The sequence below is a fragment of the Microchirus variegatus genome (genome assembly GCF_963457635.1).
Source record: "Microchirus variegatus genome assembly, chromosome: 2".
NCBI lineage: Eukaryota > Metazoa > Chordata > Actinopteri > Pleuronectiformes > Soleidae > Microchirus > Microchirus variegatus.
In genome coordinates this window covers 16,539,689-16,558,033 of record NC_139803.1, presented here as the reverse complement: position 1 = coordinate 16,558,033, position 18,345 = coordinate 16,539,689, and the positions used below count along the sequence as shown (strand labels likewise).

At 38.7% G+C, this 18,345-nt stretch overlaps 1 protein-coding gene across 1 annotated transcript; it reads right to left on the bottom strand.

Annotated features, from left to right (window-relative positions):
* Positions 1-2,092: 2,092 nt before the first annotated feature.
* On the bottom strand, positions 2,093-15,937 carry mpp1 (MAGUK p55 scaffold protein 1). Its single transcript, XM_083908550.1, has 12 exons — positions 15,537-15,937; positions 9,345-9,473; positions 9,021-9,099; positions 8,020-8,105; positions 7,848-7,916; positions 6,419-6,615; positions 4,789-4,892; positions 4,616-4,696; positions 4,380-4,460; positions 4,091-4,293; positions 3,061-3,135; positions 2,093-2,959 (listed from the first exon to the last, which is right to left on the bottom strand). The coding sequence occupies exons 1-12, from the start codon at positions 15,657-15,659 to the stop codon at positions 2,783-2,785; spliced, it is 1,404 nt and encodes a 467-aa protein (XP_083764676.1). The 5' UTR covers positions 15,660-15,937; the 3' UTR covers positions 2,093-2,782.
* Between the last annotated feature and the right edge of the window lie 2,408 nt (positions 15,938-18,345).

The following is an 18,345-nucleotide window of genomic DNA, read 5'->3' as shown; positions in this document are numbered from 1 at the left end:
GAATAGATAGGGTGGTGGACCAAGTGCTCTGGGTAGAAATGTTTTCAAGGCAGACAATACTGTCTGCTGATTGTAAGTCGCTTTGGAATAAAGCATCTGCTAAATGCCCTAAATGTAAATGTAATTGTCTTAGCCTATGACTCTATGTCTATGTCTCTACTTATCATATTAAAAGAAAAACATGCAAATCCCCACTTACATCCACACCCCACATTCATGAACATTTACATCTTTCCCAGAACTGAATTGTCTGTTGATATCCTCTTTGTGGACAAAGACATGGGATTTTAGCTCAGTCTGATCAAATTAACTATATATTTTTTAGAGCTAAAACTTTAAAATCAGTCAAATTTGACCAGAACACAACACAAGGGTATAATGTATGTAATGTATACTGTTCATGTATAAAGAAAATACTGTTTCAGGCTGTGGTGTAGTGTAGGGAATACAACCTGTTTGTGTCCACTGTAACAAGCCTGCTATTTTTGCTACCACCAAGACCCAGTGTTGTAAAATTACAACAAATATGTAACAAGCTCTAAATGAAATTTGATGCATCTATTCCACAATTACTAAATATGTACATGCTCTACACATTATAATAACATCCAAAAAAAATATAAAAGACATTTTACTTACTTTAATTTGATGAATCCAGTCCAATGAAACAAAGAGATTTTGTTCGGAGGAAATCTTGAAAAGTTGTATGCGTTCATGGCCATAAAGTGGGACTTATAAACAAATGTAACATCCACTAACATTGTAAGAGTGAACAATAAGACCCAATGACTATGTACATGTGGTAAAAAAAACAACAGATAAAATATAACGGATTGTTTTTTGGGATGGCTAAAGTTAACGTTGTCATTTTACAACCGTGGGTCTTACAGGGTTAAAGGCGCCATATGTAAGAATGTGGCCAAAAAAGGCTACTACACTCAAATTTAAAATACCGAAGTCTTTTAAGTTTCGTTTTCTCTGCCATTGTAGCTCAGACATAACTGGCAACCCGTGGTTGCTTGGCAGCTGAGACTCTACCGACTGCAATGATTGGTAGACGGCGGTAGGCGACAGCACATGCCAAAACATGATTTGCAGACAGCAAAATATTTTTTTTAATGCAAATATTTTGTCTGTACTGTTGTTGTTGGTGAGTTCAGTTTGTTATATGAACATTATTCCCGAGTCTCTGTGACATATTAGGAGTATTTTATGGCCAGTTGCTTTAGATTTATTACATAATGCACCTTTAAAGAAATCATAAAACATTTCAAGAAATGTTAACGTCTCTGTGACATATGAGGATTTAGGAGGCCAGTTGTTTTAGATTTAATACATAATGCTTTAAGTAATATTATAAAATGTGACTTGAACTTTTACCAGTCATTTTCTGGTAAGATATACTTTTACTCAAGTATCCATTTTAGGTACTTCATATGGATACATGCATCAGAGTGATGGAGTTTTCTCCAGGTTCTCTGGTTTACCCCCACAATCCAAAAACATGCAGATTTGAGTGAGTGAATCAGAGTTGTGTCTCCACAGCCACAAGGTGGCAGCATAAGAGAGCTTTACTTCATTGCTTCACTCCCTTAAAAACCATATGGGTGTTGCTTTAGTGTCTTTGAAAGGCACTGCGATCATTTTTTAAATCTTAAATCAATCTTTTACCAACAAAAAGTCAAATTTGTTTGGCTTTTTCTTGGTTTGCAAATATAACATTTTGCCATCCCTTTCTGTGGCTATTTCCACATATTAAATCAATTAAATTCACACTGACTCAATCATTTGATGGACTTGTGAATTTTTGACTTAATAAATAAGACAAGGATGGAACCTCTCAACAAATCTAATGCCGCGTCCAACTTGCAACCATTTCCCCCACACCCTGACCAAAGCAGGAATAGGAATGAGGCAGAAACATCAGTCATATCGTACCACTCAGATGCACCACTCTGCATCTATTATTGATCAAAGGGACACGCTTTGATTTGGCCTGAAAAATGAGCATGAAAGATGAGCCACACAGGTAACAGACATACAACAGTCTAGACCAAAAGAAGTCACTCATCATCAACCTTTATAATTCTATATATCAATTATCTGTGTTTAGAGGATTTCATATTCACATATTAACCGCTAGAATTTACATTAAGGGCTTTGACAAACACATTTCCATGAGAGACAGTTGCAATAGAGCAGGGGATTTATTTTCCGATCAAAAGTGCCTTTACAGTTTCCCATGAGGTATACAGTTTTGATGAGAAAAGGCCGTTACTGACTGACATCATCGTCAAACGGAGTTACATACACACGCTGCGTTGAACGAACATGTTCAGAATATCAATTATATGGCAAATCTAACGGGAGTGATGGAAAAAATAAACTAAAGAGGATGCATCCAGAATGTAATGTTTCACTTGACAAAATCCCCCATCGAGGATTTCATTCACAGTCGTGGTCCAGTTTTGCACTCGCTCACGCCACGTTCCCGACAATCACAAACAAACAAAAAAAGGTGTGCAGCACCAGAACAATCCCGAAAAGCCAAAAGCACAAACAACCAAATCAACTTTCTAAAATATTCCTATATATTGCTTTTTTTTTTTTTTTTTTGGATGCATTTGTGCAATAAGAATCTCAACGTGACAATTAACATTAACCACACAATCCCGTCCACACCTGGGAGATCACTAACTGAGAGGTTTTGTGTAAAAGTGAGTGTGATATTGCACTGCTTTTAATCAAACTAACGGGTACAAACATCGGCGCTACACCTCCGTCAGTAAACCCATGACACTGGCACCCACTGAGGGCTGGAGGTGGCACACTCGATGGCCTCCTCCACACCTTTGACACTTTCATCTACGTCATTGTTGACGATGACCATGTCAAAATAGTGTCCGTACGTGGTCCGAATGGCTTCCGACTCTTTGTGGATCATCAGCAGGTTTTCCGTCTAGGGAGACAAGACACAAGAGGATGAGCAGCTGGACGATGTCGGAGCTGATAATGTTTGACGATATTCGAGTGTATTCAGTATCAAAAGTGAACCTGCACCTGAGAAGCTACGTTGGTCGGGGCGATGAACACCACGAGGGGTGCGAAATCACCAGTCCATAAGACTTTCAGGTTCTGCATTAAAATGGGGGGAAAAAAAGAAATAAAAAGATATATACATATCATGGATATGCCCAGCTCTGGAGTTATTCTAGAGGGAGAGCTTTAATCGTTTAATGAGATAATATTCAGACAAATACACTGCAAGATGTCATTGTGTTTATGACCCTAGGATGCAGGCCCCAATCTGCCCCAAGTAAGCAGACATTCTCTCCATAGAGATGAGGATATAGGTTCCTTTATTGGCTTATGATTATGTTTTATTTGTTTTTCCAATTCATGAGGATAGTTTTCTTAGCGATGTTTAGGCTAATGATTACCCGGGAAACTCTTAGAGGGGTCCTTCTACAATGGCTGAGGTTCTACCTGGAGCCATTTGCTTCTGAAAAACCCTTTCTCGAAGAAAGTTCCTCACATACCCTACACCATAATGTATTTACAGGTGGACAGTTATATAGCACGCAGGTAATTATCTGCAGTTTGTGCAGGTGTTGAGATCGTGAGAACCCCATTCTGAACATCTTTTGTCCTTTGAAATGAATTCTGTGTAAGATTTTGAATGGTATAGGTTGCAGGTCTGGGGTTTTGATCATTTTGAACGTATTAGATAGTATCCTAAATTTTGGGCTGATAGAAAACCTGTCTCTCATTTTGTAGTCGGGTGGGACTGTTTTTCCTCGGGTTTCCAACCATACCTTTAATAATGCATGCATCTTAGATAACATTAAACAGATGTGAGGTTTAGACATTGTTTTATCATTGGAAGTAGCTCTTGGTCCAATTTGCTAGTTCTAAACCAGGTAATCAAAAATCATACTACTGTCATATTGTTCCACCAGATTATAAATAGGATGAATTTGTCATCTTGGATTATTTGCTCTAAGTGCCTTATTTTTAACGTTACTTTATTTATCAGGATGCCTCAGTTATTCCAGATTGGGGTAAATTTACATGTTCTCGCTATTCTAACCTGTGGTTCCACGTCCAGCACAGCAATTTTTCCCTGCTCGTGGATCTTACGGACGGTTTCAGTTTTGGTGCCAAACATGAATCCCTGAAAGCTGCCGTACTCCAGGAACTCATTCTCTGCGATGCCTTTGGTCAATTCCTCGTTGGAGAAGAAATAGTACCCCTGCCCGTTCTCCTCGTCCTTACGTTGGGGTCTAGTGGTGTCTGAGTTGGAATGAATACTCAAAAATTAGTCAAAAAACAACGTGGAAAGCGTACTGTAGCGACATGCTTGTGTGGAGTCAACTTACGTGGTGCAGGGTAGGAAAATTTCTCTGGATATTTGGTCAATAGTGCACTTTTGATGTGCCTTCTTCCTACACCAGGTGCACCTAAACAAAAGCAGATTTCTTTTACTTCCGTTGATTTAAAGTGGTATCCAAATACACGCAATCATTTATTAAGAACATGTGGATCAGTACGGAAGATCAGAATTGTATAATTTAAGAATTTGACAACAACAAAGCAAGTGATAGTGGAAGCATACCGATGAGCACAAGTGTTTTCCTTTTGAAAGCAGGGAGCTGAACAACCTCCTCATAAGAAATCACATCCAACTGGTCAAAAACTGCAAATCAAGAGATGTTATTTGACACAAAAATCATACAACAGTTTACATTTAAGAGAATGTGCACAGAACCATGACAAAGTTACACTCACTGGAACTATGTTTAGCCAGGTACTTGTCTTTGCACTTCTTTTTCTTTCCAAATGGGCTGCAGGACTGACTGCCCCCTCTGGCCTTGCTTTTACTTGCCACCCTCCTGTGGTAGAAACAGAGATTTAGGTCAGTCTGGGAATAGATTGTATAGTTCGAAGTTTTTAGTGTGAAAGTTAAAAGTGATAGTTCAGTGTGCTGTATAAGGAATTGACACATAGTTACTAGCTTGAGACCTGGAGCAGCAGGGACACAAGGAAAACTAGATTTTAGCCACTCATTTAATGAAATCTTAAGATAATTTCTTGAAAGTATGTTTGCCACATAATCTCACTATTAGACAACTATTTTGAACAGGAAACTTACATTTGTAAACCGCTGATTCTCCCAGACCAAAGTCCATATAGAAAATCAAGCGTTTTTAGCTCATGGGGACAAGGAGCTGCTGGTCTACTGGTGCCTCATATGGTAAGTTTGTGCCACTTAAGTAAATCGGAGTACATCAAAGACACCAAAACACAAAACACATTTGAATGTATATGTGTAGGTAGCAGTGGATCAACAACTCCTGTGTTGCCTGATGTAAAATTGCTGATTTTTTCCATGGACTTTGGCGTCCAGAGTGAGCATTTTTGCAAGTGACACAAACTTCAGTTTCCAAAAAGGCTGTCTAATTACAAGATAAAGCAGCAATCTTTCTCTTAAAATATCATATACTAAAAATTGGCATACATTTTATCAAGTGAGCATTTTCTTAAGTGGCTAAAATCAGTTTATCCAGCCAGGATTCCGAGCACTGATGCCACATCGTTCTTTCACGAAAACTATGAAGAAATATGTTCATCATCTACCCTTGACGAGACGTTAGTAAATAAAAATAAACATTTTTGACAAAAACTATGACGAAATCTACTGACACTGACAAATCGTCAACGAATGAAAACTAGACAGAAATGTTAAGGCGAGGTGAACTGGGGAGAGAACCAATCAGAAGAGAGGAATAATAATAATCCAATCAGACTAATCTCTTTGCAAGGTACAGAGGATAGTTGGATAGAAGAAAGAGGAGTGACAACATATGGTTGAATTTCACATATGATGTATCAGAATACAACGCTCTGACATATTTAAAGAAAAAAAGCAGTAAAGCGAACCTGAAGGAGCACAAATCCATGCAAAGGTTCAGTAAAGACTAACGCTTATTTTATCAGCTCAGCTGTTGTGACGTTGCAAAATTTAAAATGTAGCACCAATGCTGAAAATTATGGATTTTAAATAAAAATGTCAATTGACCTGCTAGATAATGATCTCAAGTGTAATTTATATAAACTATTTGAATCACTTTAATTGTCATGACAAATAAAAATGTCTCATATTAAAACCGTTATATCTGTGTTGTAAATTCAAACCTATATAATTAATATATAAACCCCTACAATAACATTAATAGATAGGATGATAAAGAAACATTTATACAATACAAACAAACCTATTACATTTTAGTTGATTAAATCTTCTGTCAAAATGAACACTGATTCTAGGAGCTGTCTTTCAGTACGTCTTACAACCAATCCAGAAAATCCTGTGCTATCCCTTCAAGTACTCCAGGATGTAAATGACTGCGGCGTTTACCATTCTTGGAGCTCTGGGGAGGGAATCAGTCCAGCGAAGTGAGTGGCATTACTCTCCAATCTGCCTTGCCACCAGTTGGGGTCCTGCTTGTTGATGATCTGAATGATGTCACCAGTTTGAAACTTCAGACCTGCTTCTTTGCACGGGATGAGGTCGTCCGTCGAGGGGTCATAGTCAAACTGGGCCTTCATGTACATCTGAAAGTTAACACATACTCTGAATGTGAAATATCTAAAACTTTTTGAACTTGAAACAAATGATAATACATAACCTCAATATAGTTATCTATCGATAAAGCAAGTTGTGTCTGTGTGTCGGTCTGTGACAGGCATATCTCGCTGACGGTTAGTCAGATTGCCCTATGATTTTGGATATGGGTTGAACATGGCCTGAGGGTGTGCATTTTTGATTTGTACATTTTTTGCAGTAATTTTAATTTTTGCCGATTTATCTCACTACACCAGGCAGGCAGCGGCTCATCAGCAGCAGCTGCGTTGTCTGGAGCGGGGTGGTGGGAGTGAAGAGGCTGTCCTCATGGTGGGTGAGACATTTTCACGCGGTTCATGGTGTTATATTGAAACAACAAAGTCTGTGTCCATTCACCAATACGCAAGCACATATTTATTTAGCATTAGCATGCCACCATTTTGCGGTGAACCTGTTTCCAAAGGTAAGCTAGCAAGGCTAGAATTAGCATTAGCGCAGGGCTAATATAATACAAACACTGTGCAACCTCACAAGGCACAACACAATTTTCGATTAGCATTAGCGTAGCTAGCTGTTGTAACTCACTCTCCGGAGCTGCTGTTCTACTGCTTACCTTTTTTGGATTGATTTTGTCGTGTAAATAATTCTGAACAAAGGATTTCAAACACCAAAATCATAAAACAAACACAATTGACTCCTGGAAATCTAATTTTTTTGGACTTTGGTGTAGAGAGTGAACAGTCAAAGTTTGCAGTCTCACGGCAAGACGAAGCATCAAATATATTCCTTAAATATCTTAGATTTAAATGAGCTTGGATGCTAAAATTAGCATTAATTTATTTATTTTTTTTCGAAAACTCCATCTGTACTATTTCTAAGTTAATACACAAGAAAAAAGAGCTTACAAACACAGCCTTACTAAATTATCAAAGATCACAAAATGATTATGACTGTTCACTCTAATTACACCGTATAAAATTTAAAATAGGTGCACTGGATTTTTGGTAACCAAAAATAGTATTCACTGGGAAATCAACATTCAAAATTTTTCTTTAAAAGGAAGCCTACAAATTAACCAGTTTTTAGTAAGACTGCTATCACTGTTCACAACAAAGACAGAAATGAATGCATATCTATTAAGGCAAAAGCATCACCAATAACATATTTCAAATAAGTATATTTAATGTTGGTGCCATCATCATTCTTCTGCTCACATTATTACCTCACAGGATCGGGATCGACTCTGCTGTTTGGGAATGACCTTCATTGTGATATCTCCGTTGGCTTCTTTCTGGAAGCGGAAGACGGGGAAATAAATATTAAAATTAGCATTAACGATTAGAGTGTCTGAATTATTATTTCACAAAAAAACTTTACAAAGGGTATTGACTAACCAGAATCTTCTGTAGCTGGTCAACAGTGTGGTCTGTTACACTTTTCCCATTGATTTCGACTATTTCATCCCCTTCGTTTAAGTAGCCTGCAGAAAACAAAACCACAGCATGTCCAGCTCAGTCTCTGTAATTGTAGTTATTAAAGTGGCAGTTCAGGTTTTTGAAGTCCCCCTGTGCTGAGATCCAGCATAAGACTGGCACGCCAGTGAGGAGGACACAATGGAAAACAGATTATAGCCACTTAACAAAAGGCACACTTGTTAAAATACATGTTTTGTTAAGTCTAAGATATGTCATGAACCAGTTATAGCCAGGATTTTATTTTAGTACAATGGTAATGGTGAGGGAGCGCAGCGACCCAGGGAAATATTGAACATTTAAGGTGAGAATTGGCCATTCTAAGGGTTGATACACTTCAGCAAGCAGCAGTCTAGGCGGCCCTGCCTTCCAAATATGGTTAATGTATGCTAACATCATGATTAGTTCTTGGAATCTAATGGAAAGCGCAACACTGCTGGGAATGGTTTCCATGGGCTTGGTAGTTGCTATGCAGTGATTGACATCACAGTGCCTTTGTTCTACTCGCTTGCAGGGGAAATTTAGAGATATTACATGCTGCTAATGCACATTTGATCTGGCATTATTACACAAGTAAATACAGTCAAAATACCATTATGCTGATTAAAAATCAGCCCTCAATCGAGCCAAATACACTACCATGCACTAGCGAGAACCCCGATTAATAAGTTTTATGGAACCGATAGTCAGCCTTGTTTGACTGGAAACTGTTTGTGTTTGATGTTTTTAAAGCTCGTACTCTCTGCTCTCAGGTCCATTGAGAAAATCTGCAATTTCTGATCATGCCAACTACCTCTCTGCCTCAAACAACCACATTTCAAAAACTTGAACTATCCGTTTAATATGTACACACATAAAAACAAACATCTATTATCCTACTGGTAAGAAAACAAAAACAAACAAACAAAAAAAAGATTTATTACCTTCTCTATGGATCATACCCCCATGTAATATTCTGGCCACCACACATCTTTTTTTGTCATTAAGCTTCAGAGTGACTCCCTAAAGAGAAAGAACAGTCAGGGAGGTGGAATCAGAAACACACATCTATAAACATACCTTATTTTCTTCAAAATCTAAATTTTACATTTTAAATCTTAAATTCATTATCTGTAAGAACATTTCAAGTAGATATATTCCCCATATCATTCAGCCCTTGTGTGTGTTTGTGTTTGTGTTTGTGTGTGTGTGTGTGTGTGTGTGTGTGTGTGTGTGTGTGTGTGTGTGTTGAGGCACACAGTATATACCATCGGCTCTGACGGATTCTTTTCAAAAGAAACTTCTCTCATCCTGGTCAGCTCTGTGCAGGTCATGTGTCCAGCACTGCCATTGGTGTAAAGCTCAGCTCCCTTATTCTCATAGGTTTGCATAGCTGCCTGTTAAAAAAGAAGAAAGACAGGAAAATACATTTAACATTAGCTTTTATATGATTATTATAAAAATTGGGTTAGGGTTAGAATGGTTCAAAGGCTCAGAGTGGGTTAACATGGGAAGAATAGATCGTTATCTTATCCCCAATAACTGCAGCCTGCTGATGTGTTGCAGTTTCAACATATGTCCAGGGTTGAAAATTAACCCAGTGTTATAACACCTCATTAACCTCATCCACTGATCTGGTCCACCAGGTTCATGTGGTCATGGATACCACCAGACCATCAGGTCATCACATCAAAGTGAGACGCATCAATTAATGCAAGAAAACTGAATCAGCTTCGAAAATGTCCCATGTCTGTCAAACATTATTGTGAATAAGCAAAGAAAATCACAAATGCTGACTGTGGATTTGTTCTGTGATTTTGATTCAAAAACTTGAAGTCAGTGGGCTTTTCTTTTCCCAGCGTTATTGATCAATAATTGCATAAAAACTTAAAATGTAAATTAAGAAATCAGGGAGATCACTGGGCTCAGTTTAAATCCTCAAAACTAAATCAGAAGAGTCATGGGCAGTTCAGAAAGAGAATGGAAATTAATATAAAAGGGTTGCACAAAATCACAATAGAATGCTTATCAGTATCAGCACAGGGTTTCAGGGATGGATGGAACACCTTATCATCTGTGCTAATCTGATGAGAGGAGCTCAGGACCATCTTGCAGAAATTATACTATTGTGCTATTGCTCTATATTAGGGCTGTCACTTTTGATCCAAAATTCCGATTTCCATTCAAAACTTGCGTGTCTGTACTGGAGATTTCAAATTTTAAAAAACAACATTCAAAATATACAGCCTTGATGTGCATCTGACTGAAGTAATTACAATGTGGTTCAGCAGAGGGTGCTAAGGCTTCATTTGATGATCTGTGATTACTTTCTAAAAGGTCCAGTGTGTAGGAATAAGTGACATCTAGTGGTAAGGCAGCAGTATTTCAGTATTTTACAGTTCTTGAAGTTTATCTGCAAAACTGTAAATTAATAATTTATTTTACTACCTTCTATAAAACTACCTCATGGCCCAACTGCAGTTCTAGCCCATAGAAGGAATTCTTGCTGTGCACAGCACTTGTGTGTATTGTAAAACAAAGCAATATATGATGCATAGTGTCAAAGACGCTACACGTCTGTCCAAAAATGACAACACATCAGTTCTTGGGCAAAAATAATGGGGGAAAAAAATGATCTATCTTCCAGCATCAGCACGCCAATAAACCAATAAATATCATTATCACCCTCCTTCACCTTCCTTCACCTCAGGTCCACAATACAGCTCATAACAGCAGTGTGGTAAGGTGAGTGAGAGTGAGAATGTACCACAACTGTCTGTATGGACTAAAATAACCTTCCGATTAGCAGTCGACCAGTTATACATTTGAAGTCAAGTCAATAGCATATTGTTTAGTGTCCAGCAGGATACCTACACTACAGTTCCATTCGCAATTCACTTCAATTGAACTTACTATTAATTAATTGAGAGATCATTTTTTTCAGTTTCTATACCAATGTTGCTTGGTTGTGGAAGATATTCTCACCAAACGATGCTGCTAATTGAATTCAAACTCCAACCTGAAATTTTTTTCTGAAAATACAGCACAAGTGCGCATCAGGCAGTTTGAAGTAACTGAATAGAACCTCATTCTTAAGAAGACAATAGTGCAATCATGCTGTTTTGCCAATGACAATGGAGAACACAACTAAATAGGCCTCTAGGACTGCAACTGAAAGTTATTTTCATAATCAATAATCTGACAATTATTTTCATGATTAATCTCTATATATTGTTTGGTCCATAAAATGTAACAATGTCGATCGGTATTTCCAAAGCCTAAAAATGATGATGTTCTCATCACTAAATTTTTTGTTTTGTTTTAATGATTTCTTTGTTGTGTGGACCACAAAATATTCAGATTTTAAAAAGATTGTTGCAGATTAATTTATTAATAATCGATTAATTGTTTCGGCCCTACTGTCCTTTGAGCAGACAATCACAAGATCAACAATCTAAAAAAAAAGCAACAGCTGTTATTTGGCTGTTAGCTCCACCGTGCATAACAGCTCACGGTCTCAAGAAACTGTTGTCGAGTCTTTGCGCGACCATGATAGTCTTGAGAGATTATGTGCAGAGGGTACATTCAATGGCACATATTACACGATGGATTCATTTTTGAAACCGGACCTAGTTACAGTATTTATTTACCAGCACTTACTGCTGTTATGTCAGGGCTGATCCAGGAATGTGCTTTTGAATCAGGCCCCATGGTTGAATGGATGAAATTACACCTTCAGATGAAAGGTCCCTGTGGAGCAATAGCACCACAGATAAAGCAATCACAAGAATATATACTTGCAGTGCTTGTTATTTATAGTCTATGAGCAAAATCATTTTAATTTAGAGCTGCTCCAACGTCATGAGGTAATTAAATACGGGGATCATATTTCTCATTGCGGTTTCTTAGCCTTGTTATATAATTGTATAAGCAACTACGTATATTAGCAAATGTACTGTGTCATGGTCAAAGTTACCTGGTGAAAAAGGCTGTCTAACAACAAGATAAAGATGGAAACATATGCTCACAATTTCAGAAACTTAAACTGGCATAGATCTTTTTAGGTTTGCCTCGTATGAAGAGGCTTAAATCCGTTTTCCCTTGTATCCCCAAATCAGCATTAGTGGCAGAGATGATTTCGGGAAGAGCAAGCAATCTGTAAAGCTGGTTCCTGGTGCAGGAATGCAGGAAAGGTGCCAGCACCTTCAAAACCACACTTCAAAAACCTGACCCCAGCATAAGATTACATTTTTACCACTGCATGTTAGAGATCAGATATGTATTAGTTATTAAATTGGCCGTTTAATCCAGATGACTGGCTGACTTGGCACTGAAAAGATACACACACTTTTAGGAGGTTTTCCTCTGGCAAGTCAGTCTGTTAACACTCGTGTGTTAACAGTCAACACAGTGTCAGTAAAAGTGGGGCCAAGAAAACCCTTTCAGAAACCTGAATACCAGTTCTGGGTGTGGGGCTTATCCAACAAACAAAGGCCAAATGCATTCAGAGGAGAGAACAGTGGTTCCTCTTCTGCACAGCCAGTCATCACTTTATCTTACAGAGATCAAATGGACTGTAATGAGTACATTTCAGATATCTTTATACCTCAAACTTGTTCCTTTTGTTCCACTCACATTTGGCACAATCCCTTAATATGACTGATTACGTTACAGTACAATCTGTCTCGGTGTTATCTTTTGTTTCCCTTGAAATGTTTTGCCGTTCAAGTCAAGATACATTAATTATTAAACCCGTCCCCCTGTAAGGGTTTAGGGTGGAAACAGGGTGAGGAGAATTGATCTCCTGAAGGAACACAGTAGCAGATCAATATTTGACCGATGTGAGAACAAACAGTGCAGATTACAGTCCTAAAAGAGCAGCTATACAGGCTCTTTGAAGAAAAGCTGAAACCAGTGAAATAAAACATTGCTGACATCCGTGTCGTGCAGCTGTGTTGTTTAAATAGTGTGCATGGATTGAACAGTTCTGGAGTCTGAGGCATTTGGAGATGTCTCTGAACTCATCTTATCGCAACTACAAAGCGTCCTGAAAATACAGTTGAGTCACCCCTGGTACACATCACCCGCTCACACGTCATGTGATCAGAAGAACACGCCGGCAAGTTCACATAGCTCAAGGCTTTTGAACAAAGAAACAAACAAAAAAAACAAAAACTGCTGACATTAGAATAAAGGAGTTTCCTCCCTGAGCCATTTCCTTAGAGGAGCTCAGTGCTGACTTTTCACATTCACACAAGTGAATAAGAGTTCCCTCAGTATCAGTGACTGTGGAGTCCTGGCCCCAATAAAAAAAAAATACAAAGTACATTTGGAACCAATTCATATATTGAAGGCATTTTTTCTTTTGTATCGGCCAAATCTATCTCTGATTTTGAGAAAAGCTCCTATAGTAAAAGTAATATACGCAAAGACTGGGTCAGGACACACAGATGGGTTGCAGGAGATTTTTTGTGGGTCCCCAAAAAAATATGCAAACTTTTCCCAACCTTCATTCATTTCATTTACCAAACATATCTTGGAAATAAAATTGATATCAGGTATTGCAGATATGGCTGTAACTTTACATTCTGCACAAATTTGGTCTTGTCTTGATTTGGAATGTAATTTGGGGTCAAGACTGGGGTCGTAACAGCCCCAATATAGAAAGTTTTGGAAACACATGATCAAGCGCTTAAATACAGTAGATAACTGTCACTAATATTCAAGAATGTAAAGAACATTTCCATGCGCAGCACTTCAAATAATGAATACAGTATCACACCAAGAGATACTGCAATATTTGAATGTAACAATATGTCTTACAACCCTAATTATAGTATTTAAGTGTGAAGTGGTAACGCGTCTTTCTTTTTTAAATCTATCACTGACAGCTGAACTAAAGCTTGAAACCAAAATAAAATGACATTGCAAATCAACACCATGACATGTCATAATATCTTTTAACCCTGCCCTGAGGCGTACGCCGTTTTGACAGTTTGACAAAAGGATCAGACTTGAAACAAGTCTGAACAAACGCCTGGGACAGTGGGATATCGTAAACACCAGACACAGCCTCCCTCACTGTTGGCATTCTTTCCTACAGTTGCAGCCATAGCCGCAGGCAGAATGACACCGACACGCTTAACGTGGAATGACACTGACTTTGTTTAGCCTCCATACGTCTGATAATATTTTGCACACTGTTCAAAACTGAAGGGCCTGTAGTGAAGCAACCTGTTTATACCAGTGGTTCTGAAAAAGGGGGGGTACATGGCATGCTGCCAGAGGGTTAGTGATAAGTTTGATTTCATATGTTTTGGAACACATTGATGAAAAAAACATTTATGTAAATCAGAAATTAAATAGCAAGGTCTTGCCTTATTCGATTCTAATCCTAACCCCTAAATATCTATACCCTCGTACATATCCATTAAGGATTCTGTTTTTCCCTCAGTGGTTTGATGTATATGTATATGACATATGTCATATTATTAATACAGCATTTAATCTGCTGTGCTTATATGCGGTGAATCCTGCTCTTGGGACACCACCTTGTTTCTCCACTTCTGTCATGTGTCTTCGCACGAGTTGCGGTGGAAATGCAGAAGTGAAATTGCCAGTGCCGCTGGACGACAGCAGATGCTGACTCGGCAATACTGAGAGGTGCATGGTATGGATGAGCCAGAATAAAACTCAGTATCAGACCAATAATATACAATATTGTAGTACTTTTTTAGACACCTTTGCTGTTAATAATACATTTTGTGCTGATATATTTACCATGTAGCTATAAACAAACATTTCAAAAACATAATACATATGATGTGTTGTAGATATTTGCAGCCCCCTCTCACATCCTGTAGAGACAAACATTGATATTGGTATTGAAATGATACTCTGGGTTCACTGATATTCAATCCAATCATTATGGCCATTCTCAGACCGATACTGACACCGAGTAACATGCTGCCTCATTCTGACACAATACTGGTCAAAATCACTGAATTAAATGTCGAAAAAAGTGAAATAAAGAGGCACCAATTGTGGAAAAACATGCATGAGAATCAGCAACATGTGATACTGTGCTGTGGGGAGACAACTTCTTCTTTATGGGAGCAGAATATTAGTTACAGAGTAATGTGTTTTGAAGCTTAGCTTAAATGTAAACAACTGTATAGTAGATAACTAATGTATTGGTGGTATGGAGCCTTGTTTAGAGGAGAAGGTCGGAGAAAGACCTACATGTAAAGATGGTGGAAAACACGTAGTTGTTATTTTGGAATAAGAGTTGCGGTGTCTATTTTTAGAGACGTAGTCGACGAACAAACAACAGTCATGCGCCCCTTCCCGGAAGCAAACATGAACACCATAAGGCAAAACAGGGGAAAAATGTAGAAAAAAAATACAGAGGTGGCTCGAGAAAAAAATATACAAGTAATTTAGAGAAAGTTGAAGCTTACCTTTTCAGACTTTGCTTTGTTTTGAAGGAGCTGCTCCAGGTAGAGATCGGAGAGCGCTGTCCTGACGCTGCTCACAGTGTCCAGAACGACAGCGGGTTCGTTTTTATTGGATTTTAACGTCATATTTCCCTGTTAGCGGGAAGACGATGAAGGGGGGGAAAAAACAGAAAGAAAAATAAATTAATTATAAACCAGGTGTGCCTTCGCCCAAGGTCCACGAGAAGCGAAGGCAAGGAGGGGAAATAAAAAAATTAAGTGGGGACGAAAATAAAACGCTTGCGGGAGCGGAGGCTGCTGATAAGGACGATAGAGATAAAGTCAGTGTCTGAGAGCAAAAGTCCAAGGTGACGAGCTGCGGCGACTGCAGCAGGTGAAGACACAGTGGAGATGTGCTGCAGAGACTCCGCTGACAAAGCTAGTAAACATGCTACAGCTGCCTGCTCAGAGGGGCAGGCTCGTGCTGCCTTCAAGGACCGCCTTTGAGCTCCGAGATCACAGCACTCCAGCTGTTAGCGCCTGCAACAGCGTTGTTTCTGTGTCTTTGGTGTTTAACAGCAGTTAATATTCAAGGAATTTAACCTGTACACCCCCTTTACTTTAACATCCCCCTTCTTCGACGGGGCTTGCTTTCATTTTAAAAAAACAATAAATTAGCTGGCCGTTTATACATGCCCATTTCCAAAATATATGCACGTATTAGCATGGATTGTATTTAGTTTATACGCATTTTTACGCTAAATACATAGAGACAGGGCATACGTGTTCACAAGAATAAAAAAATGTCCGTTAAATTAAAACTATGTCAAATTAGTTCACACAATGCTGATTGACCCTATCTGCTCCACACGACTCCGTCTTTCTCTGTATAGCGGTATTGAGATCCGTTTATTTCAAGCAGTGTATGCGCAACAGACACAACGCTTTCAAATTTCCCATGGTTATTGAACGCATCGTTACCGCAGCAGGGCTGCACAATCAGGCTACAAAGCAAAATAACGGAGTCGCACTGATTGTGACAGCTCACTGGGGATGACGCACCCAGCTGATGTGTGACTGATGGATAATATATATTTATAACAAAAGACATTTCATGAAAATATCAAAAGTGACCAGAGGATGATAGCATTTAACATTCAGCACGGTTGCCAACAAGGTAGTTGAGAGGGTTGGGGGGGTCATATTCAGATAATTCAAGCCACAATAACATTTCCTTGTTATTTCCTGCAGGTGGCAGATGCATTAGAGACAACATCAAAGAGCTTTGTCACACAAACGCACTTGAACTGCACTGACACGGGGTCAGCGCTGACTGCGCAGTGTGCACCCACTGCACTGAGAACCAGCTTGAGACAAACTGAAAAGAACATGGCTGCCAGCAGGGTCACTGTTAGAGCCAGCTCGAGAAGGGGGAGGAAAGCAACATCAAATAACCAGGTGTTTTTGGAAATAAGTTGTTTTTTCTAATAAGGAAAAGTAATGTTTGACAAAACACAAAGGACAAAAGGTCCTGTAACACAAATACAACTAAAGGTAACAAAATGGTACTTTCACTTGAGTAGAATATTTCAGTATTCAGTAAGAAGGAGCCTTTACTGTGCGTCACAAAACAAATCTATAGACTACCTCAAAATACAGAATGAAAACGTTGTTTGTTATCTAAAGTGATGACTAACAGCCCATACAATGAGGAGCTCAGTTCACTGCATAACTCTGGTAAATCAATATGTAGATTTATATAGATTCCAAAGTTCAGTTTTTGGGGCATTGCTCTTTACTCTACGTTGTTCTGAGTGCCAGCTTTATGCAGATGTTGGAGTCATCTATACATGTCCACCTGTGGCTGCAACATGAACACATGAGAAATCATGAGAAAACATGAGAAAAAACTTTCTCCATTTGGAAACATACATCTGGAAAATGTCAAGCCCATACAGAATGAAATACAGGAGCTCTGATTTCAAATTCCTAGTGTTGGTTTTAATTTTGTTTTTGTATATTTTATACATAAAAGCCCAACCAAGAACTGCAAAAAAGTATAATTCTATTATGTTTAACTTCTGCCAAGTGAAACAAATTTCACTTAAATTATACTCACTGGATCATTAAGTCTTTGTCCCCATCAAATACATAAACTAATAAATAAACAGAGCCTTAATGTATAGAAAATGAAAGATATACCACAACAGTGGAGACTTTCCCAGAGTGTCCCCCAAATGTCTCAGGACATGGTTTTGGGAGGAGCACGTGTTGTTGTTTTCATGGACTTTTCGGTGTTGCACTTTGCAGATGGTCCCTGAACATTACTCTACCGCTCTCACATTAAATCTCAGATTTGCTAACCTGTTCACTGTAGGGAGAGTCAGTAAACAGTGAAATGTGTCCTGTGGATGACCTAACAAAATACGGTTGTTGTTGTTATTTTTTAAGCTTTCTACCTTACTCTCATTTGAAACGTGTCTTTCAGTTGTTGATGAGCCCTCATGTTCAGTCAAGCTTCACCAGGCAGCTCGATGTGGTTATGCAAAACATGCCGGCAGAGTGGAGTGATAAACGACTTATTGTCCACTAACTCATGACAATTTTAATAAACGTATGGCTGAACACTGCATACCACGCGCAGCGTAATCCTTACCGCGCCGTCTGCAGCACTGTAGTTTGGCGGAGCTGTGAGCCCCTCCCGCAGGAGAGAGTGGACCAAACCACTGACCATAGGGGGGTAGTAATCTTGCAATACTTTTAAAAACAACACATTGATTGACGTTTAAACAACCCACAACTGGCATTGTGCCTTAAATTAACGTTACTATAG